Source organism: Copadichromis virginalis, linkage group LG8 (assembly GCF_057382275.1).
Source record: "Copadichromis virginalis isolate Kocher_CV1m ecotype Utaka linkage group LG8, C_Virginalis_male_GT1.1, whole genome shotgun sequence".
NCBI classification, from domain to species: domain Eukaryota; kingdom Metazoa; phylum Chordata; class Actinopteri; order Cichliformes; family Cichlidae; genus Copadichromis; species Copadichromis virginalis.
Window position 1 is genome coordinate 31,854,041 of NC_140625.1, and position 25,000 is coordinate 31,879,040.

A 25,000-nucleotide genomic window follows, 5' to 3' on the forward strand; every position below is an offset into this window, starting at 1 on the left:
CGCTGTGAGTTCAGGGCGATCGTGGCTCAAAGAGTTGGCAGTTTGTCTTGTAGTCGGAAGGTTGCCGGTTCGAGCCCCGGCTTGGACAGTCTCGGTCGTTGTGTCCTTGGGCAAGACGCTTCACCTACTGCCTACTGGTGTTGGCCAGAGGCGCGATATGGCAGCCTCGCCTCTGTCAGTCTGCCCCAGGGCAGCTGTGGCTGCAACTGTAGCTGCCTCCACCAGTGTGTGAGAGTGAATGAATAGTGGCATTGTAAAGTGCTTTGAGGTTCTCGAAAAGCACTATATAAATGCAATCATTATTATTTTAATTAAAAGAGGAAATAAATAGAGACCATGAGCTCTGTCACACCTGAGGTCATACATACAGCAAACATAACTGTTAATCATGCAGTTGTTCCAAACTTCAGATTTAATTTGCATCCTTTTAAAAGAGGCTCTGAGGTGGGGAACATCTCATTTAGTCCACCACCTGCTGCCTCCACTCCTCTCTTCTTCTGCCTCTTCCTCAGCTCCTTCATTTGCATCTCTTGTGGGTGAAGCCAAGACACGAGTAACGAACTCGTTTTGAGAAATGACAACAGGAGGAGGAACACCGCTGAGTTACAGACAATCTCAAAGGAGAGAAAAAGACAGGAAGTAGCAGCAGCTGAAACACAGCTGATGTGTCTAATGTCCAATTTGTTCTCTAATGTTTTCTATTTTTTTTGTATACATTCATCTGGTTTGTATGTATTTCAGCTGTTTGTTCAACAGTTCTGTTGTACATGTACAATGACAATAAAGGCTATTCTATTCTATTCTATTCTATTCTATTCTGATAAAACAGGAAATGGTTAAAGCAGAGATATGGGATGAGAAAGGTCAGGGAAAGGGAGGCGAAAACTACAAAACTGAAAAGAACCAAAAGTAACTGAACCTCCGAACCATAACAGCAGGTTATAGACGGCACCGGTGGGACTGTTGGCTTGTAATTGACGTGCTCTTCAGTTCCAGCTGCTTTCCTTGTGTTCCTCTCAGGTAAATATTTCAGATTTACACTGATGGATGTCAGCGGAGTTCTGTCAAGGGAAGCCGGGCAATGCCTGTCTGTGAAATCTACCAGTCACGGCTGTTTGCATCCATCTTTCACATAACTGCCATCTTGTGGCCACAGCTGGTCCTTGTCTCTGGAAGCAGAATTAACTCCACCTCTGGCTGGGCCTTGGGGCCTTGGGTCCTGGTTATTGTGTCGCCAGGGTTGTGGGTGGGTGCATGGGGCTCAGCCCTGGTGCGGGGGACCTCTAGTGCATTGGCCCAACTGGAGGGCTCTCTAACTGGTGGGGAGGCTGTTACATCTTTTCAGGAGGTCTCCTCTCTCCAGGAGCTCACTCTGCAGGTGGGGGAGAGGTGGAGAATGAACTCAACCCTGCGAGTCTGGGAGAAGATTGGATGATGGGGTGGGTGCAGTTTTTTATCTGCGGTGGGGTCGGGTGGCCACTTGCCCCTCCCTTGACGACCACATTACTCATACTCTCATAACACATACAGTGGGGCAAAAAAGTATTTAGTCAGCCACCGATTGTGCAAGTTCCCCCACCTAAAATGATGACAGAGGTCAGTAATTTGCACCAGAGGTACACTTCAACTGTGAGAGACAGAATGTGAAGAAAACAAATCCATGAATCCACATGGTAGGATTTGTAAAGAATTTATTCGTAAATCAGGGTGGAAAATAAGTATTTGGTCAATAACAAAAATACAACTCAATACTTTGTAACATAACCTTTGTTGGCAATAACAGAGGTCAAACGTTTACTATAGGTCTTTACCAGGTTTGCACACACAGTAGCTGGTATTTTGGCCCATTCCTCCATGCAGATCTTCTCGAGAGCAGTGATGTTTTGGGGCTGTCGCCGAGCAACACGGACTTTCAACTCCCGCCACAGATTTTCTATGGGGTTGAGGTCTGGAGACTGGCTAGGCCACTCCAGGACTTTCAAATGCTTCTTACGGAGCCACTCCTTTGTTGCCCGGGCGGTGTGTTTTGGATCATTGTCATGTTGGAAGACCCAGCCTCGTTTCATCTTCAAAGTTCTCACTGATGGAAGGAGGTTTTGGCTCAAAATCTCACGATACATGGCCCCATTCATTCTGTCCTTAACACGGATCAGTCGTCCTGTCCCCTTGGCAGAAAAACAGCCCCATAGCATGATGTTTCCACCCCCATGCTTCACAGTAGGTATGGTGTTCTTGGGATGCAACTCAGTATTCTTCTTCCTCCAAACACGACGAGTTGAGTTTATACCAAAAAGTTCTACTTTGGTTTCATCTGACCACATGACATTCTCCCAATCCTCTGCTGTATCATCCATGTGCTCTCTGGCAAACTTCAGACGGGCCTGGACATGCACTGGCTTCAGCAGCGGAACACGTCTGGCACTGCGGGATTTGATTCCCTGCCGTTGTAGTGTGTTACTGATGGTGACCTTTGTTACTTTGGTCCCAGCTCTCTGCAGGTCATTCACCAGGTCCCCCCGTGTGGTTCTGGGATCTTTGCTCACCGTTCTCATGATCATTTTGACCCCACGGGATGAGATCTTGCGTGGAGCCCCAGATCGAGGGAGATTATCAGTGGTCTTGTATGTCTTCCATTTTCTGATGATTGCTCCCACAGTTGATTTTTTCACGCCAAGCTGCTTGCCTATTGTAGATTCACTCTTCCCAGTCTGGTGCAGGTCTACAATACTTTTCCTGGTGTCCTTCGAAAGCTCTTTGGTCTTGGCCATGGCGGAGTTTGGAGTCTGACTGTTTGAGGCTGTGGACAGGTGTCTTTTATACAGATGATGAGTTCAAACAGGTGCCATTCATACAGGTAACGAGTGGGGGACAGAAAAGCTTCTTACAGAAGACGTTACAGGTCTGTGAGAGCCAGAGATTTTCCTTGTTTGAGGTGACCAAATACTTATTTTCCACCCTGATTTACGAATAAATTCTTTACAAATCCTACCATGTGAATTCATGGATTTTTTTTTCACATTCTGTCTCTCACAGTTGAAGTGTACCTCTGGTGCAAATTACTGACCTCTGTCATCATTTTAAGTGGGGGAACTTGCACAATCGGTGGCTGACTAAATATTTTTTTGCCCCACTGTATAGGGCGTTGGGGGTGGGCACGTCATACCGCGTCCAGAGGACGGTCTGTGTATTCAAACCCACCTCTGGCGCTGGTGCCCAGCCCTCAATTTTAAATGCATATACACACTGAGGGTTTTCGGGAGAAGCCGTGCTGCTCTCTGGCAGGAAGCACCATGCCCTCCTGTGTTTTAGATGCACTTGAGAACAGCACGCAGCAACACTACATATGAGCGGGCGGAGGGAGGTTTGGGGTCTTCACTCACCCCGGTTCTGTTAACCGTCAGACTGGGATGCGGGGCCTCCCTGCTACTGCAGATAAGGAGGCGGTCCGCTTTCCTCCACCCCAGAGAGAAGGGTTACACCTCCTGGGTCCAGGTACGGTTTGCCCCTCTGGGGGCGGGGTACCTGCACATGGAATATACGGTATGTTTGGGGAGTGCGACTGTGTGCACAGTGTCTGTTTGTGTCTGTCTACACGTTGGGTGAGTGCCGAGTGTTTGTTTGTGCATATGGGGTGGGAATGCACGTTTGTGTCCGCGTGCGCCTGTTCGTCTGTGTCTATATGTCAGGTTGGGTCTTAGACTCAACCTCTCTGGGAACATCTCAGGCCATCCAAAGTACGGAGGCCGATCTCCCCTCACCACACTCCCTGCCGGTGGCTGATGCCCTCAGATGTTGGTGTGTTGGTGGTCCTTGTCGACTGGGGCTGGGCGCTCATGTATGTATGTTTCTTCCCCCCTTTCTCACCGTCTCTTCTCCCCTCTCTTTCTTTCATTCTGTCTCCCAGTCATGTCTGTCCCGTTTGTAACAACTGAAAACAAAATAAAATAAATACATAATTATAATAATGTTCAATCAAATGGACCAACATGGCAAGGCCATGATGATCCACTTGGTAAAGTAAATCCGCTCGGCCTTTCTTGGCCTTTCTTGGCCTTCAGACAACAATTCTGATGCTAAAGATCCAAACGGGACAGACAAAAAAGAAAAAAAGAAAAAAGAATGAACTCCACCTGATTATGGAGCCGCTGAACTCCGTGTGGGGTTCATGTCATCGTGGTTGTGTCTGTGTCCTGTTAATCGGACAACACTAAGCTTGTCAAGCATCGTGTTTGCACATGTGCATTTTTGATGAACCTCTGGACTTTGATGGGAGGCTGATGGAAGATTAGCGTGTAGCTAATCTGTCGCTAAGCTCTGCTTTCACTGCTCTGACATCAGTAAGATCTGCACTTTGTGTGGAAACACAGCCAGCGTTAGCAGGTAAACAATCACTTTCATTTATCATGTGAACCACCTCAGCCAAATAATGAGCTAATTCATTTAGCACCTTAGTACTGAAAGCTTTAATTATGGGGGGGGGGGGGGGGGGGGGTACTTTCATGTACTAATTTCATGACAGAAAGAAAGTGTGAAATCATTTGTCCCAGACGGGGCTCCGGCTTCTTTGTCTGTAAGTTCCTGTTAATCATCTCCACCACTGGGAATAAAAATCCCCCAAACTGCAGTCAAACTGTTTAACACCTGTGTGCTCATTTAAAAATCAGCACTTTGTGTTTGTTTTTTCTCTTTGAGCTCATTTTATGGAAGAAAAGAAAAGAAAAGAGCTTCATATGCTGCGCTGTGTGTGTAGTTAGCTGTGAGGCCCAGCAGGGGGCAGCAGGAGCTTCACTCTGCAGCTCCACTCTGTGTGTTTAAACAGTCAGACACAAAGTGAGGGCGCTGTGAAGGAGGAAAAACGGCCGACAGGTTCACCTGCTCAGGTGACACACGAGCGCCACCGCAGCACGCACAGGTGAGTTTGAGTGAACAAAATGTAACGACTCACTCTCTGTCGATGACCAGGCAGGTGACCGGCTCCGTGGCAACCACGTTGGCTGTTCTGACATCCTCCCTGTGGACCACGCGCGCACACACACACACACACACACACACACACACACACACACACGTTATGCTGAGGTAAAAGGCTGATTGCACAGCAGTGGCTCCGAGACTGCACCAGTGTAATGAAATATGAATGAAGTGCTGTTTTCCTGTACGAGCACTGCTTTCATTTCGACTCACAGATCCTTTAGAGGCATCTGTCATGGAGGAGACCTCGCTCTGCTCCCAGGTTTGTCGGACGGTGGGAATCGTGAGAGCGTGACAGTTCAGCATTCAATACAATCCACCCCTCACAACTCATCAGGAAACTGACAGACCTGGGTATCAGTTCCCTCATCTGCAAATGGTTACTGGACTTCCTGACCAACTGCCCCCAACATGTCCGGCTGGATAACCGCTGCTCATCTACCATCACAATGAACACCGGTGTACCACAAGGCTGTGTGATGAGCCCTTTCCTCTACTCCCTCTTCACCCACGACTGCAGACCTGCTGATGGTTCCAACACCATCATTAAGTTTGCAGATGACACCACGGTGATTGGCCTCATCAGTGACAACGATGAGGCCGCCTACAGGGAGGAGGTGGATCGTCTGGCTGAGTGGTGCGACAGAAACAACCTGCTGCTTAACACCGAGAAGACCAAGGAGCTCATCGTGGACTACAGGAGGAATGCTGACCCACATCCACCCATCCACATTAAGGGGACGGCTGTGGAGCGTGTGAGCAGCTTCAAGTTCCTGGGAGTCCACATCTCCGAGGATCTCACCTGGACGACCAACTGCTCCAAGCTGGTCAAGAAGGCTCACCAGCGCCTCTTCTTCTTGAGGACTCTGAGGAAGAACCACCTGTCCTCAGACATCCTGGTGAACTTCTATCGCTGCACCATCGAGAGCATCCTGACCAACTGTATAACAGTCTGGTACGGGAACTGCTCTGCCTCGGACCGGAAGGCGTTGCAGAGGGTCGTGAAAACTGCCCAGCGCATCGCCGGAGCACCACTTCCTGCCATAAAAGACATCTACAGGAAGCGGTGTCTGAAAAGGGCTGGGAAAATCATCAGAGACCCCAGTCACCCATCACATGGACTCTTCACCCTCCTGCCCTCTGGGAGGCGCTACAGGAGCCTCCGGACTAAGACCACCAGGTACCGGAACAGCTTCTTCCCCACAGCTGTCAGACTCCTGAACTCTGCCTCCTGACATCTGACCCACGTTAACTCATGGACTGAACATACACACACCCACAATGGACAACTGTACCCTCAAACACACAATAATAACATGGACTGAACCACCACTCACAACCACTAGCACTTTATATAGCCTCTGTAGAAACTATCTACACCCTCACTTATCTTAACTGCACTACTGTATAGCTCTGTGTAAATAATCATTCTGTACATTCGATAATCTTTAATCCTACAACTGTTTACAACTTGCATAGTTCCCATTTCTGTATAACTGTATATCTCAGATTCTGTAAAGTTATTTATTTCATATTCTGTATAGTTTTTCATATTTATATCCTGTTCATATCCTGTACATAGCTTGTACTCACTACAGCCTGTACATACTTATAGTTATAGAATATTCACAACATACTTCATACCGTGTACATTGTAACATACCATAATAGACCCATTTCTGTAATATACTCACATATCTATATTATTGCTAATATATATTGTAATATATCTATATCACTAAAGCACTTCTGGATGGATGCAAACTGCATTTCGTTGCCCTGTACCTGTGCATGTGCAATGACAATAAAGTTGAATTCTATTCTATTCTATTCTATTCAAGGCTCGAGGCTAACGAGGGGGAAACGGATGGATTGGTCATGCAGAGCAGACCCTGACAGACCGAGTAAGAAGCTTTTATCGCGGCTCGGGCTGCTTCATACTGCTGCTGGACTCCTGACTGCAGCTCACACTTTAACAGCCTTCCCTCACGTTCAGCAGCTGGAGGGGCTTCCCCCTGAACATCCATCAGGCCAGACAGCTTCATGTCCTGCTGCTCGCTGAGGTCAGTCGACCGGCAGGTGCTGGTGCTTCCTGATTGGTTCTGGGATGGCCGCCCGCTCCCTAACAGGGTTCAGGTCAAGAAGGAAAACACACCTGTTCTTGTTCATGTTTCACTTGAGCTTCAAGTTTGGTTCACGTGTTAATTTGGAAACAAACTCAGAAACCAAACCATTGTTTTCCTGCTCACTGAACATCTGAACACTTTCAGCTCACCTCCATCTTTAAACCTTCCCTTTCACTCATGTTGCTCTCCCTCTGACCTCTGACACTTGTCTCCACCCACTCCACCCTGCAGCACTTCTTTGACCCCTGGTACTTAAACCCATCCAGCTCCACCACCTCTCATCTGTCTTTTTCTGAATTTTTATGAAATTTGTTGCTTGTGGAATTTTGAATTATGTCTTTCAGGGTTCAGCGTGCAGCTCAAAGACGCTTCAACGCAAAGGGAATCAAACCGACGACCTCGGGCCACAAATACCCAACAGATGAGAAAGCTTGCACCTTTAATTCTTTTGATTTTAAAAAGGTGACGCTTGCGCTGTGTTGGGTTGGTCCACATGACGGAGCGATGCAGGTGAGTCCTCCGAGGTTGAACGTGGACTTTGGCCTGCGGTGAAGCTGCAGCGTGGCCTTCAGCCTCCTGCTGTCTGAATAAATGAGTCAGTGTGAGCTCCTTCCAGCTCTTTACAGAAAAGCTCTGAGACCGAGGCGCTCACACTGATACCGACACTCGCAGATGGGCCGGTGTGTGAACGGCGCTCCGCGGGGAAACAGAGAAACACTTCAAACCAATTAGCAGCAGCTGCGATGATGGCAGGAGGTTAGCAAAGCGCACACATGTTCCGACTTCACATGTGCGGACTCCGACACGCCTCAACTCGCTCCACCTCGAAGCTTCTGAGCCGCCAACGCCAGATTCTCCTCCAGGTGTTTTAGCTGAGATGAAATCTATTTGGACAGGACGTCCACATGCTGCAGCCGGTCCTCACAAAGATGGGAAACAAGCGTCCCATTAAAGTGCTCCCGGTGACCTCATTTCCTGTCAAACTCACTCAGAGACGGCGTTATGAGGAGCTGAAGTATGTCCACCCTGAATGACCTTTCACCTGTATACCTACAGGGTGTGTGTGTGTGTGTGTGTGTGTGTGAAGGTGCAGCCCACAGAATCCTAAACATGTCGGTGACATCATCATCCTCCCTGCAGCGCCACCATCTGGACACTGATTCTGCTCCTTCCCACCTCCCATCTCACGTCACCCTCAGTCTAAAACCAAACGTTTTAGACCCTCCCCCCTTTTCTGACTGCCTGCCCCTGACAAACAGAAGGTTTGATGAACTGTCAAAAACATTTTGTTTTGTCTGTGTGAGCTGACGTCTTTCAGGGCCGTCAGAGTGAACTGAGCCGCACCTTCTGTTCTTCAGAGCGAATTTTAAACCAGCCTAACGTAATAAAATAACATATTTGGGTCACGTGACCTTACCCCTGTAGTGCTCTCTCTCCAAACCAGTCTCCCTTGACGAGCTCCCTGAGGTGTACAGGCTGCTGGGTGGCTGAATCCCCCTGGGTCACATTCACCTGTGAGGATGTATTGGATGAGGATGAGCGGGCAGATCAGTCACTAGGAAACGAATGAGAGGAAGACGAAGAGGAGGATGGACTGACCTTCCCTTTGCTGATGATGAAGAAGGTGTCTCCTCGGGCTCCCTGTCTGATGATGTACTCTCCATCCGAATAATGAGTCTAAACCCAGAAGACAGCATCTGATTGGAGTATTTACAGGCCCACTCCCACAGAAGAAGACGAGGGGGCGGGTACAAACTCACCTCCTCCATGACATCCGCCAGTTTGCTGAGAGTTTCCTCAGGAAGACTCTGGAAGGTGGGAACGCTGCAGACACAGACAGGAATGATTCAAACTCAAAAGTTGGAGTTTGTTGTGAAAAGATAATAAATACGAGATGAATGGAGCCATGTTCCTCATCACGGAGTCTGTTTGTCTGACCAGAGGACCAATAATGCAACTCTGAGTAACCACTGTGGAGGGATGGTGAGTATTTGTGACATATACAAAAAGCACAGACTTTTAATCTTCAGCTGAGCTTCTGATCGCTCCGCTGATTCAAACAAACCGCTACAAAAATACTTAAAGTCTGTAAAACAGAAGAGCCGACGACAGCGAAGACGAGAATACGATCACGTTATGAGACTCTTTCTATTTCTCACTGATGTTATAGTATATATTTATATTATCACATTTATATTATTCATAATGTGAATATTATTACAACCTGAATTGTTCTGGTAAATACATCAACATATTTATTCCATTTTAGTTTTGAAATGTTCTCATTTATAATGAATGAATGTATTTCTCACAGGAAACTGGACTCTTGGTTGGTGTCCTTCCTTAAGACACATCTGTGGACAGCTGTGTTGAAGTTTACCTACATGTGCTTTACTTTCACCGACTAACAGACTAATAAATAATAAATACAATTAATAAACAAAATAAGCTTTGTAAGCCTGAGAAGGTTTCTGGGTTTACTTGTAAAACTTTTCCTAAACTCTGGCATTGTTGACTCTGTCATCGACTTTTAATGGCAGTTTCTCACCTCTTCAGGAAGTCCATGTACTCGGCGTGTTTGATGAGTCCGGTTCTCATCATGATGGTCTGGAAGCACTGCCGGTCGATGGCCCACAGCTTCACATGGGTCAGAGCTACAAAACACACATTTAGCATCATGAGCGCATCGACAGCTCCGCGTCACTTTGACTCAGTTAAAGGAAACATCCTGAAAGGATGCAGAGGGAAGGATCTGTGGCTGCTGTGGAAACACACACTCCAGTGTGTACAGCCAGTGATGGTGTGTGTGGTCTGAAAATGACACACACACATGTGATGAAAGTTTTGTGTCAAACACTCTGCACAGAAATTTCTTCATAAGAATTTTCTTCCAGAAATCCCTGAGGCAAAGTTGTTGCTTAGTAACATGAACCATTACAGCTGCTTAAAGTCCAGCTTGTTAACAGCAGCGTGCGCATTAACAGCAGCGTGCGCATTAACAGCAGCGTGCGCATTAACAGCAGCGTGCGCATTAACAGTGCCATACACATTAATAGCAGGTGGCTGTTAACAGTGGCGCGCTCATCTACAGTGAAGCGCACATTAGCAGTGGTGTGCTTGTTAACAGTGGCTTGTGCATTACCAGCACTGTGCATGCTCATTTACAGCACCATGCTTGTTAACGGGAGCACGCTCATTAATAGCAGCGTGCTTGTTAGCAGCGGCGTGCTCATTAACAGCGGCGTGCTCGTTAACAGCGGCGTGCTCGTTAGCAGCAGCGTGCTCGTTAGCAGCAGCGTGCTCGTTAACAGCGGCGTGCTCGTTAACAGTGGCGTGCTCGTTAGCAGCGGCGTGCTCATTAACAGCGGTGTGCTCGTTAGCAGCAGCGTGCTCGTTAACAGTGGCGTGCTCGTTAACAGCGGCGCGCTTCATTTGGTTAACAGATTTCAGCTCTTTAAAAGTCACATCTCTGACTCATGTTTTAACAGGAAGTCTTTGAGCTCATTAAACACAGTTTGTCTGCTCGTTACCAGCAGAGCGTTTCAGAGTGCATCTCACGTCCTCGACTCCAATTAGTCGTGATTCGATCCATTAATACTGAATATCTAATAGATCTAATGCAGCCTGAAGGAAGTGTTTGTGCCAGAGATGCTCGGTGCTGATAGTAAAAACGATTACACCTGGAGACGACGACAAACGGCTCATAAATGTGATGCCGTTTATTTTTCAGGGACTGCTGGATCAGATTGACTTATGCTCATTATAAAGGTTTACTCTGAGTTACAGAGAGCAGAGGACAATACCAGAGAGAGCACAGTCATTTCAAACAGACCAATCACTGTGTAGGACTGGGTCCTTTTTCTCTGGAGTCTCAAATCTGCGTGCTGACATCAAGATGACGCAGGTTTGATTCCCCAGACAGTCGTAATGTTGAGCCAATGAGAGGAGGACAGAAATGAGGCAGTAAGCGATACTCTGATATCAGAATTAAATCAAACTTCAGAAAGAGAGGAACCCGCTGGCTGTGATCAGTGTCTGAGCGAGGACCAGGAGCTGCCAGGTTTTACTACCTCTGCACACAGCTCACGCACCTGATCTGGTGTATTTGGTGCATTTGGTACGTGGTGGTGGGTCGGTATGAGTGTTCAGGTTCAGGTTACTTTAGGGGTCGTGGGAGCTCACGCTGTCAGTGTGGATCAGGACGCTTTCAACATGTAATCTGTTAGCCATCCCATAAACTCCAGCACTGATGCTGAGACTGAGGCGGTTGCCATGGGTACAAGTCATCCACCTGAAGTTGCTGGCAGTTACCGTGGCGATGCAGAGACTTGCTCAAACTTCCTTCAGTTTAATGAGCGGAGGTGTGAGGAAACACGAGCACACATGGATGGATTTTCTGTATACAGAAAAGTCTCACTCTTACTCCCACACTACTCCGCTCTGCTTTCCACCTTTAAATACTATCTTTCTGAGACTAACAGATAAATTATATATTTAAATAGTAAACATACAATCTTTGTTTCTGTAAGTTTGTAATTAATAGTCTAATCGTTTACATGGTTTCTGGAATTAAGAAGCTTTAGCTTTGTGGCTCCTGGACGCTCTGTTGCCACAGTGACCTCACAGCAGCCATATTATTGGTCACATGATGTCATTAAAAATGCTCCAAAAGGCTCCAGCAGCACAAACACGGTCCAGAGGTCCAGTGCAGCCCAGCAGACAGCTAGCTGCTACAGCCACCTGTATCACCTGTCAATCAAAGAGGCCACGCCCCTTAAAAAGCAGACAGCTGAGTTAAAAAAAATCAGGTGTTATAAAGGATTAAATGATCCATAGAGACCAAACATTTTGTGCATCAGGCTGTAAACAGGTTTATTTTAACATGGGACTCCACTGACTCACTGCTGCCCCTGCTGGATGTCGGAGGAACTGCAGGTTGTGTTGCTTCAGCGCTGACTTCATGTTTCAGCTGCAGAACCTGTAACTCAGACTGATGATGACTCTGACCTGGTGCATTACACCACATTACCTTCTCTGTGGTGGTGTCTCAGTTGCTGTTTGGCCATTACTCTTTATTACTTTTTCCACTGCTTTATGACCTGCTGCCTGTTGCTATGGAGATACCAAGTGTTTCTGTAACCACGGAAACAACGGGAGACCCTCAGAGCGGCAGATACAACGGTCTGAGCAGAGTTTACAGTGCGAGTGTGATTCAGGGGGGCGGACGGACCGTTATTAACATCTATTTATAACTAACCAGAGTGAACATCAGAATCTCTACAGTGCGTGTGCTGTAAAGGTCAAAGGTCAGAGTTATTCATATTCAGAAGCATCTTCAGTCAGGTCAGAACCACAAACAGCAACAGAAACACAGGCTGTTTGTTCTCAAAGGGCCGGAGTCTCTGTGTGATTCCAGGGTGGTGTGATTCCAGGGTGGTGTGATTCCAGGGGCCCATGTGATTCCAGGGTGGTGTGATTCCAGGGGCCCATGTGATTCCAGGGGCCCGTGTGATTCCAGGGGCCCGTGTGATTCCAGGGGCCCATGTGATTCCAGGGGCCCATGTGATTCCAGGGTGGTGTGATTCCAGGGGCCCATGTGATTCCAGGGTGGTGTGATTCCAGGGTGGTGTGATTCCAGGGTGGTGTGATTCCAGGGGCCCGTGTGATTCCAGGGTGGTGTGATTCCAGGGGCCCGTGTGATTCCAGGGTGGTGTGATTCCAGGGGCCTGCTCTCTTGACACCTGACTGATTTACCTTACGTTTCTGACCCACCTGAGTCCGATAATAGGAAGCAGGCTCAACTACAACTCTGAGTTTGTTGACCCTGAGCTGAGGGAAGCTCAGGTTTGCTGTCCCAGGAGCAGCGTTAACGTCAACTCTGAATCAGTTACCGTGGAAACGTACTCTGCGGACTTAACCTGCCTCCATTTATTTCCTCAGCAATGACGTTGCTGTCAGAGTGAATTCCTCTGCAGAGGCTTCTCCAAACCCGCTGTTTACAGTTCAGTTTCAGTGTAAGGACAGAGGCAGCCAGTCCACCACTGACGTGTTATCACTGGTGCTGTAAGAGTGACTTTCTGTCTGCTCCTTTGATACTGTAGAATCACTGTGAAATCAAACTGACGTGTCTAATACACTAATCACATGACCAAAGCTCACCTGTCACAGGTGAGTATCTGAGAGGAGGCGAGACTTTAAAACTGAAGCAAATGTGATTAAAGTGAGTTTTTAAAAGCAGCTGCAGTCTGACTGTAATCTGATTTCATGTTCACATGTGTTCACACATCTGGATCAGAGTCTGAAAATCACCTAACCCCCTCTCATTTAGTCTACTCAGAACTGAAACTCCAGCAGGTCCAAAACAGATCCGGATCAGTGTGTGTGCGTGTGTGCGTGTGTGTGCGTGTGTGTGTGAGTGTGTCTGTTGTGTGTGTGTGTGTGTGTGTCTGTTGTGTGTGTGTGTGCGTGTGTGTGTGAGTGTGTCTGTTGTGTGTGTGTGTGTGTGTGTGTGTGTGTGCGTGTGTGTGTGCGTGTGTGTCTGTTGTGTGTGTGAGTGTGTCTGTTGTGTGTGTCTGTTGTGTGTGTGTGTGTGTGTGTGTGTGTGTGTGAGTGTGTCTGTTGTGTGTGTGTGTGTGCGTGTGCGTGTGTGTGTGTGTGTGTGAGTGTGTCTGTGTGTGTGTGTGTGTGTGTGTGCGTGTGTGTGTGTGTGTGTGTGTGCGTGTGTGTGAGTGTGTCTGTGTGTGTGTGTGTGTGTGTGTGTGTGTGTGAGTGTGTCTGTTGTGTGTGTGTGTGTGCGTGTGTGTGAGTGTGTCTGTGTGTGTGTGTGTGTGTGCGTGTGTGTGTCTGTGTGTGTGCGTGTGTGTGGACCTCCAACTTTTTGTCGGGCCTTCCTGGTAGACCGCTTGCTGAGCAGCAGTTGCCAGGCAACACCATCCGGTCAGGCAGTGAGCTAAGTTTTGGCATCCGTGTCTCTTGGCAACAATGTTGGGTTCGAGGGGATTCGTTTCCGTTTGCAGAAGCTTTCTGCTCGTTATCTTCACGCTCACACGGAGCTGCAGCTGCAGTTTATCTGCTTTTACACCACACGTCAGCACGCTCTGCAGCTGTGCTTCAATTATTCACAGCACTTTATTACACAACACAAAACAGTCGGCTCTAATGAAGACGCTTCAGCGAGAAGGTAAGCCAAACTGACATCAAATGTGCTGCTAAAAGGAAGTTCAGTGCTTCCTACATGAGGAAGAAATCCTCAAGGGTTCGCTTGGAAATCTTAAAAGAAAACGATTCCAGAAACTCTGAAGATAAAAAGTGCTCGGATAAAGTTTGGAAAGCCAACACGCACAGCCAGCGTCTCTGTGCATCAGCAGGTTTACAACCATCTGCGTAACAGAGTTAGCTCCAGCTGTCAAACAGCTCCCGTGGTCTCCACAGGTGATGGTCCGAGTGGTGTCTGACAGCGAAAAGTTCCCAGCAGCAGCGACCGTTTCAGAGTCTTTGCACAAACACCACAGGCTTTTACAAAAGTCGAAAACACAAAGCAAACATCTTTGATCCATCAGCTGGATGTGAGAGCGTGCCCTGTTTTTATTTGAAGCTGCTCCACAGCCACACAGACCGAGTACAACCGAGAGACATTCAGAGCACTGTTAGCGAACACGGAGAGGTAAGAAACAAAGATCCCCCGAGAGCGAGGGAGTCTGAGAGGTCCCAAAGAAACCCAGAGGAATCTGTCAGCGGCTGACGGCCTCGCTCTCGTCAGCACTCAGCTTCAAGGATACTGGAAGGTTAGTGGTTCGAGTCCCGGCTGCTCCAGTCCGCATGCCAAAGTATCCATGTTCATGAGAGTGCACGTGTTAGATGTGTGAATGAATGAATTTCTTCTTGTTTTAAGTTGAGACACGAAATATGAAAAGTTTCTGATGTGATGGTTGTTGATCACCGTGATCAGTGTGTGTGGTGAAAGTGTTTTCCTGTGGATGATGTGAGGAGGCCACCAACATGAAACAGACGGATCCAGCTCCCATCAGATATGACATCATTCTGACTAATGAAAACTAGACCATGGATAATATTTGATTCATCTGGGTGTACAGGTCAGAGGTCAGAGTTCACCTGCTCTGTGTCTTTGCACTGAACTGACCTGAGGTCAGGTATGAAGACCAACATCAGGCTGTCAGTACTCACTCTGCACCGTCGCCGTCCTGGTGCAGTTGTAGAGGATGGCGAGCTCTCCGAACACTTTGCCCGGTCCCATCGTGCACAGCTTCATCCCCTCCTTCGTCACCTCCACCTTCCCCTCTGGGCGAGAGACAGTCACACACAGCAGGACAGAGAGAGAGAGAGAGAACAAAGACCGTCAGTCTCAGCTTGTGTTCTTGTTTTCTGACTCAGAGTTTTGGCTGATACAGAAACAGCCTCGCGAAGGACAGGTGCACTGTGGGAAATGTAGGCTCTTTAATAGGCTGTGTTCTAACCTGCCTGACTCTGCAGACTCACACAGCTGCTGCTCAGCTGTTAGGGCCCTGTAGTATTATGATGTCACTGGCGGCACGGAACACCGCCTTTGCCTCCGCGAACACATCGGACTACAAACACGCACATTACCAACTCCGGAAGACGATCAAAGCAGCCAAACGTGAGTACAGGGACAGGGTGGAGCAACAGTTTGACAACCCTCGGAGTATGTGGCAGGGACTAAACACGATCACAGACTTTAGAGGGAAAACCAGCACACCGCAGACCACGGCCTCTCTGTGTGAGGAACGTATTCTACGCTAGATTCGACACAGCGAACACCATGAGACCGGACAGTGTGCGCACCGCGGATGACGTCAGTGCGCACACTGTGTCTGAGGAGGATGTGCGGAAGTGCTTCAGGAAGGTGAACGCACGCAAAGCTACTGGTCCGGACGGGATTCCCGGCCGCGTCCTCAGGTCATGCGCGGCTCAGCTGGCTGGAGTGTTCACGCACATCTTCAACCTTTCCCTCTCTCTGTCTGTAGTCCCAGCCTGCTTCAAAATGGCCACCATCGTCCCTGTACCCAAATCCTCCACCATCTCCTCATTGAACGACTGGCAACCTGTAGCCCTGACCCCCATCGTAAGCAAATGCTTCGAGAAGCTGGTCAGGGACTTCATCCGCTCTGCACTACCCGACTCACTGGACCCTCTACAGTTTGCATACCGCCACAACAGGTCCACTGATGATGCCATAGCCCTGACACTACACACTGCCCTGTCACACCTGGAGAAGAGAGACACGTATGTGAGGATGCTGTTTGTAGATTACAGCTCAGCATTCAATACCATCGTTCCCTCGAAGCTGGACAGGAAACTGCAGGATCTAGGACTGAGCAGCTCCCTCTGCAGCTGGATCCTTAGCTTCCTGTCTGACAGACGCCAAGTGGTCAGACTGGGCAGCATCACCTCATCCCCCATCACACTGAACACTGGTGCTCCACAGGGGTGTGTACTGAGCCCTCTCCTGTACTCACTCTACACCTACGACTGCACGGCCACTAACAGCTCCAACATCATTGTGAAGTTTGCGGACGACACTACAGTGGTGGGTCTTATCACCAACGGTGATGAGACGGCTTACAGGGAGGAGGTCAGCGCCCTGACCCACTGGTGTCAAGACAACCATCTCACCCTCAACGTCGCAAAGACAAAGGAGTTGATAGTGGACTTCCGGAGGTGCAGAGAAGTACACACCCCCATCACCATCAACGGCGCTGCTGTGGAGAGAGTGAGCAGCTTCCGGTTCCTTGGTGTACATCTGGCTGAGGATCTTACGTGGTCAGTACACACAAACAAAACAGTGAAGAAGGCCCAGCAGCGCCTCTTCTTTCTCAGGAGACTGAAAAGATTCGGCATGAGCCCCCGCATCCTCAGGACCTTCTATCACTGTGCCATTGAGAGCATCCTCACTGGATGCATCACCACCTGGTATGGCAACAGCACCGCCTACAACTGCAAAGCTCTCCAGCGAGTAGTGCGGTGCTCTGAACGGATAATTGGAGGTGAGCTTCCCTCCCTCCAAGACATCTACAGGAAGCGCTGCCTGAGGAAAGCGGGGAGGATCATCAAGGACTCCAGTCACCCCAGCCATAAACTGTTCAGACTGCTTCCATCAGGAAGGAGGTTCTGCAGCATCCGGTCCCGTACCAGCAGACTGAGAGACAGCTTCTTCCACCAGGCCATCAGACTGCTGAACACGTCATAGACACCTCAGCTTCACTACTGGAACTTCAACATTATGCACTACATACTGTATATAAATGCCACTTGTTTTGCACATATTCAACTCTGTATATTTTATATATTTTATTATTATTATTATTATTATTATTATTATTATTTATTTATTTATTTTATTTTTTTTACTATTTAATTTGTAAAAATGTGCATACACACACACACACACACACACACACACACACACACACGTAGGAAAATATTTAGTATACACATCCAGAAATGCATACACTATTATATATTGTACATATATTTATTAGTTTCAGGTTGGCCATTCTTGTATTTTGCTCGTTTGTGTTGTTGTGTTTGCACATCTCTGTTGCTTGTGGGGCTCACACACAAGAATTTCACTTGCATGTGCTGTGCCAGTGTGCCTGCACATGTGATGTGACAATAAAAGTGATTTGATTTGATTTGATTTGATGTCATCAGACGACGTCTGAGTAATCATGAAAGGAAGGCGAAAGACTCAAACGCAAGGCTTTGATGGACACACCCCCTGAATTATAGGAGCCGTCTCCCGGTCAGCTTCACGCCATGCAGGGATTTTAACCACCAACCAAAACCTCGCGTAAACAGTTCAGCGTGACCGAATATCTGGGTTCCTCCTAGATCGATTTTTAACCACCTCTGCCTCGGCTCCTCGCCACAGAACAAAACATGAAATGTTGGAAGAGCTCTGTAAGTGAGGGACTCCTCAGCATCGTGTTTCTGCTTCTAACAGATCTGAATCCAAACTCAAACGACTCCAGGGCATCTGAAGACACTGAGACGTGGTCTCGTCTCCTCCTCTGCCGCTCATCCATCACGCACACTGACTGCCACCTGAAAACTTCAGCCAATCGGGATTCAGCTGAAGAAGAGAAACACACAATGGTCTGGGATCATCCACGGGTCAGTGTGTGTGTTTTTAGTTGTGTAAAATAGAAAAAGTGCTTTGTTTAGCTGCAGTGACACACTGGAAACAGAATATGAGTGGACACACACACACACACAGACACACACAAAGATGGAGTATGAATCAGTGCTCAGTAACATCCAAACAAAACCCTGAATTTCTTCTTCTTGGTCTGTTTGACCTCACAGCAGCCATGTTATTGGTCACATGATGTCATGTTAGCAAACAGCAAGCAGCTGGAGAAGCTGCATTCAGCTTTTATGCTCCTTATATCTGCAACAAACTCCCAGAAAGCCTCAGATCAGCTGAAACACTCAGTTTGTTTAAATCCAGGTTGAAGACTCACCTGTTCTCAGCTGCATTTGAATAAAGCACCAAATCTGCACTGTTTTACTTTTAAGGTTAAAATTTAAATTATGCTTTTTATTTGTTTCTGTTCTTTAATGTCTCTGTAAAGCACTTTGAATCACCTTGCTGTTGAATTGTGCTATATAAATAAACTCGCCTTGCCTTACAGCCACCTGTCAGACAAGGAGGCCACGCCCATAATGATGCATACAGGTGACATATACAAACATTCTCCCCTCGTACAGCTGTCATGAAGGTGAAATTATCTGCAGAGGCCAGAACAGTTTGTGAGGCTTCCACGTCAGTTTGTGTCCCTCCGTCTGCTACAGCAACAATAATAACTGAAGACAGAGACGCTTTGCAGTGTTTACATGCTCAGAATTCGTTCCTCGGTCTTTGTGGAAGCTTCTGTCATCTGCACAGCTTGTGACTCCATGGCGGGTTTAACATGTTACACGGGGTCATGTGCTCACTCGTAATGGCTGCCCTCTCTGTTTCCATCACAGCCGTTGAATCAAAGCCAGAGTGGAAAACAAAGTTTGCCCTGCAGTGCTGACATTTGAACATGAGACCAACCCGAGCGTGGGACAGAGGAGACGTCTGTTCACGCCGCTACGTCTCGCAGACACATGACAGTCAGCTGCTGATACGCACGGATTCTGCATTTCAGTCAAATACTGCCACAGTACATACATATTACTTATTAATGCAATTTACACTTCGCTCTTACCGAACGTCGGTGTTTTTGACTAACTTCATTTGTACTTCTCTTTGTTTTTTCTTTGACTTCAGAGCGGTTGCCATGGTGATTTTACTGTAGAAACCTGAACAGGTAGAAACAGGCCGCATCATCATCATCATCATCATCATCATCACCACAGGCTGTGTAAGCTCAGGCTCTGGCTGCTGGGCTGGAGTCTGCTTGGCTAGCTTAGTGTTAGCAAGCTGTCTGTGCAGATGTTAGCAGTATAAAGCAGCTTTTTCTGTTCTGAGGCCGTTTGCACTTTACTATCTCGCTCTTCTCCGTCTGCACAATACAAACAACGCTAATGTCCACCCTTCTAAAGCTGTAACACTCTTCATTCTTCATACACATGAACTGAAATCAGCTGATTGTAGCAGGAAGAAAAGAATTTCTGTGTCTATCGACCCAGCGTGCAGATAACCAAAGAACTTTTATAATGCAAGTAACTACATAATTGTAACTATATCACGTTACTGAAAAATGTAATGTGGTTACAGTAATGCGTTGCACCCAGCACTGCTGGTAACATTACAGCCCCTCTGAGGGAAGCACAGTAACAGAGAGCTGGAAGTCCCAGCGAAGCTCAGAGAGCCGACGGTTCTGAGTGATTTCTGATGTCAGACACTGTTTGGCATTTAAACACTGACATTTTAAATCAATATAGATGAAGACAGATTAATGGGAACTGTAAATGTCAGAGTGATCAGTGTCAACAACACAAACTCGTGTCATCATCATGTATGATGAAGAGTCTCCCGTCTCTTCAGGAGTGCAACATGTGAGTATGAAGTGAGCTCAGAGACTCAGAGGGCTTTCATGAAGGGCTGGTTCATTTTGAGCGGATTATCTGGAGATTCAGCGACTCTGTTTCTGAGCAGCTCGGAGCAAACCTCCACCAACATATTTAATAAAAACACGAATATTCTTCTACTGATTTAGGAGAACTGAACTCCAGTTTCCTCTTACTGATATAAACAGCACCTCTGACACCAGCTGAGCTTCACAGGTGACTGACAAGCTGATCGTGGCCAAAACCAATACTGCGTGACATTAAACAAAGGTTAGCATCATCGATTAGCTGCTGAAGTCATCTGTGAGTTATTAGCAATAATGCTAAGTTAGCTGTAAGTTAGCTACACGCATGAATCTGAGAATGTGAGGATGTAACATTAGCTGATGAAGTCATTTTGCTGTGTGAGGTTTTTGTCCTCATGACATGTGATGTGAGTCGTGCGATGCTAATGACTAACAGCCACTATGCCTCCACCCGCTTTTAGAAGTGAACGAACTTTCAGATGAAAAGTGAAACGTCTTCAGGAAATCTGCCTTTCAGATGAGTTATGGTGCTGTTTGTTCAGGTTGCACCAATAAAAAGAGTTTTCAGATTAAAGCTTCAGTGTTGATGCTAGAAATGACACTGCTGTCTGATTTTAGAGGGATTTTAGTCATCTGTGATCCCCCACCATTCTGACCGCAGGTGGATTTTAGAGGATTTTATTAAATCAGGAGGCTACAGTCGCAGATCTTTGATGATTATCACTGAGCATCAGTTCGTGACTGTAAAATCATCACTACACATCAGCTCAGAGGGCGACATGTCACTGAGAACCTTCAGCATGTTAAACAGCAGATTAATTGTTTACTTAAAGTTGTGAGGACCGCCTTAATGTCCCTGCAACGCACAAACGTCCCCATAACAGCTTGGAATGATATGTGTCCACACAGGGACAGAAAGACACACACACACACACACACACACACACACACACACACACACACACACACACACACCAGATGGTGGTGATTATTATGTTGAATGGTGAGATAAACACACACACAGGAACTGAGGCTGTAATTGCAAATTATAATGATCATTAGGCTAATCTCTCTCTCACACACACACACACACACACACACACTCACACACACACACACACACACACACACACACACACACACACACACACACACTGTCGTCACGTCTTTCATTCGTCCATCAGTTTGGATGAAACGTGAACCATGTCTCTGTCCGTGGTGCTGAAGACAGTTAATCATTTATCTATTTTCGTTATGCCATCAAATATACTTTGTAGAGAAAAATGATTAACTAAGATTCATTATAGCTTATACTGAATAATTATTCAAGAAATTCATATAGTGTGGACAATGTTCATGAACAAAAATCAACTGTTATGCAGTGTTAAGCACATAAACATGCCGCTGCTGCTTTCAGGGAGTCTCAGAGCTCCAGAGCATCAAACAGCAGAGACGTGAGCCCACGGTGTGCTCATTAGAGCAGGAATCACAGGTCGGGGCAGAGAAAAATGTTTTTACCATGTTGGTGGACAGAGAGTGACAGAACAACAGAAAGAAGTGCGTGGGTGAGCGACTACCGCAGAGACAAAGAGAGAGAGAGCTTTTTAAAAGTGATGAAAAGGACTGGCAGGTTTGTGAGTCTCACACAGCACAGTTCAGAGAAGACTCACACGAGACCAGGAGACAAAATACAGCAAATACCAGGAAGAACTGCACACACAGCAGGTTTAACGGCACTGTGTGAAGTAACACGAGCTCTCACAGGTGGGGTCAAAAAATTTGATACTTTATTAATATTCACATTATGTAGCTGATGCAAATGTGCACTTTTATGCAGACGACACTGTTGTTTGAATGCAGAGATTTACTTATGAGCCACACCGAGCAGCAGTGAGGGGCTCTGCTTTATACAACCAGATCAACAAACCAGCACAGCTCAGTTTGTACTTCATCACCATCTGCCTGAAACATCTTCTGAAACATTATGTACATCAAATAAAAGTTTGAGGTTTTCATAAATATAAATATTTTCACACTTCTTTACTTTAAGCACTGTTTCTTTTTTACACTGATGGTTCAGAGTGTAGGCTTGGCTAATTACAAGGCAGACGGATACTGTATGATAATCTCTAAAGGTTTGTGCTATAATCCTTACAGTTTACTCATGAACAACGCTGAAACACACCAACCTGCTCTTAATTCTTTTACTTCTTCTACACAATTTCATTTATGAAAAATATCAGAATCTAAACACAAATCTAAATTTGTGTTGTTTTGTTTGAATTGTTGTTATGTCATTGATTATACTTAGTAAGTTATTGCTTCATACAGTGGGTTTAAACCAATGTGCTTTACAGCTAAATAAATCAATGAATCCAAGATGTTTACTGAAGATTCCCGCAGGATAAAATGACACGACAGGAACCCGTCCTCCATCCAAGACTTACACTTAAAGACACAGCACAAGAGTGTACAACAAATCTACAGGTGTAAACCATTTAAGGGCTTAAATGAACTGTATACTGAAGTCTGCAGTGCACATAGAGCCGCTGATAACTCTGCACCTTTCCAGATCTGGTTGTTTTAGAAAGGACTTGAAAAGAACTCGTCTGGACCAAAACATTCATTTGTTTGGCAAATTTCAGGTTTGTGTCAAAGATTATCCCAAAGTGTGAACCTTAGTTAAAACTGTAAGAACCTGAAGGACAGGCAGTTCTTTTTATAACCAGCTATCACAGTTGTCAGTCATCTAGAGATGCTTGATGGATCATTTGGCCTTTAGGGTTCATGTAGAAGGAAAGAAGAACAGACTCTGTGACAGACCTCTGTGGAACTGCAGTTCTGAGCTTAACATAATATTTAGATCTTAAACCCTCGACTCCTGCTGGTGTTTCATTAGCACAGTGAGTCCAGCAGAACTAAGACAGAATCATCAGTTTCAAAAGCACCGACTCAGAACTGTTGAAGGGCCTAAAACCTGACTGAAAGCTCTCACAGATGCTGTTTTTGTCTAGAAACGATCATTTGAAAACTTTTAGCCAAAAATGTCAGTTTGATATTACGTTTTGATAGACAGAGAAAGAAGACAAACACGTTAACTCTAACTTGTACAATGGCTGTATCCCAATTCAGGGTCTGCAGCCTTAAAGTACGCAGCCTCAACGATCCTCAAGGGCCGCGTACTCAAAGACCGCTAAGGCCGGAAGTGCGAGGCTTGTGAAATGGGACGGTGTAGCCTCCGTTGCCCAGGTTGCCTAGCAACCATGATACTAACAGCTGGAAACGTGTCATACAGCTGTTTGACAGAAATGAAGGAGAAAATCTTTTGTTCATTTGTTTGTTTGTTTCTACATGAGCTTTGATCATTCTCTGTGAGATGAAGCTCAGCTATTGAACGTCGTATATTTTAAAGTAAAGGCTTTAAAACCAAGTTAGTACAAACGTCACTAATGTCACATAACTTTGCCGACATGTGGCCAACAGTAATGTTTAATGTTCTTCGTTATTAAACATTTGCACATAAATAAGTGACATAATATCCAGGACTTACTTTTCACAGTTTACTCTTCGGCCGCTCCGCTTCTGCCGTCTGCGGCAGAATTCTCCACACCGACTGCCGCGCTATGAATTGTGGGATATATGGGACCACGAAGTCTACACTGCCACAGCCTTAAAATTCAGAGAAATGAAGGACGCATTTCAGGGCCGCATTTCGAGCAGCCTTTGAATTGGGACAGCCTTCGGCGCGCCGCTGTGACGTAATCGGCCTTGAAATGCGGCCTTTAAGGCTGCAGACCCTGGATTGGGATGCAGCCAATTTCTCCTACCAGGACAAGAAACCATGTAAAGAATCTCCACCTCAGCCTCACAGAGGACAGCGCCTCCTTGTGGAGCTCAGACGTTAATCAGAGTCAGAAGAATCATCCGGAGGAGACCGTGAATGTCTGGACCACCTTCCATCGTGATTCTTGCAACAACATCTGAGACTTTTCAGTCTGAAGGTAAAAACACTTGAGGTGGAAACATGAGAACAGAAAGCAATGATCATAGCAGTGGGCGGTGGAGCTTTCAGAGCCAAAGCTTCCCCTCAGAGAAGAAAGAGCCACAGAAGCAAACTGTTTCCAAACCGGTGCACTGGGAGCACTGGGTTAATTTGAATCTGTAATATGGACAAACAACACAGAGTGCACGAGACCTCCTTTAGTTTCTCTGATTTGTGCCTTCGTTCCTGCAAACAGCAAATAATCTGCATCCACCCGACTGGCTGATGTTGAGTTGTGCTTTTAGAAACTCGTTAAAACAGCGGGAGAGTGGCGAGGAGGAGGAGGGCATCATGAAACGCTGCTAAACGAGCAGAAAGCTCTGAGCACACATGGATTCATTACAGAAGCTGCTTCTCATTAGTCAGAGTGAAAACTGAGCTTTTGTCAGAGGTACAAGCAGCCGGCTGCACGCAGAAACAGGTCTTTGTTAAAGTCGAACAAAAAGGAAGCAAAGTCTGAGGAAGCTTCAGATTTCCACAAAGAGGCTGTGAGAGCAGCCTGCTTTGGTGTTCCTCCAGAGCGCAGCAGCTTCTTCTGATCTCACAGCTAGCTGTTCAGAAACGTGACGCTTGCACTGTGAAAATCTGAGATCCAGCGATTAGGGCCAAGCTGGGACTGCTTCAAGCCTCAAGACGTTTATTTATTAGCAATTTTCCAATCTCCATCCATTTATCTTAAAGTTACAGTGTGATGTCAATAAAGTCAGCTCTGTTTTCTTACCCGCCCAATTCAAGTCCTAATCAAGACTGGCTGCTACAGAACAAACATGTTTTAATCATCCAAGAGATACAGTAGA

At 46.6% G+C, this 25,000-nt stretch overlaps 1 protein-coding gene across 1 annotated transcript in view; it reads right to left on the bottom strand.

The window, feature by feature from the left end:
- LOC146704088 (cGMP-dependent protein kinase 1-like) overlaps positions 1–25,000 on the bottom strand; it is a 75,077-nt gene that overhangs the window by 16,838 nt on the left and 33,239 nt on the right. Inside the window, exons 3-8 of the mRNA XM_085467145.1 lie at positions 15,282–15,395; positions 9,646–9,751; positions 8,858–8,921; positions 8,697–8,774; positions 8,515–8,609; positions 4,946–5,011 (exon numbers count right to left, since the gene is read on the bottom strand). Of these exons, the coding sequence (XP_085323271.1) occupies positions 4,946–5,011; positions 8,515–8,609; positions 8,697–8,774; positions 8,858–8,921; positions 9,646–9,751; positions 15,282–15,395 (523 nt within the window). The remainder of the gene's footprint in view (positions 1–4,945; positions 5,012–8,514; positions 8,610–8,696; positions 8,775–8,857; positions 8,922–9,645; positions 9,752–15,281; positions 15,396–25,000) is intronic.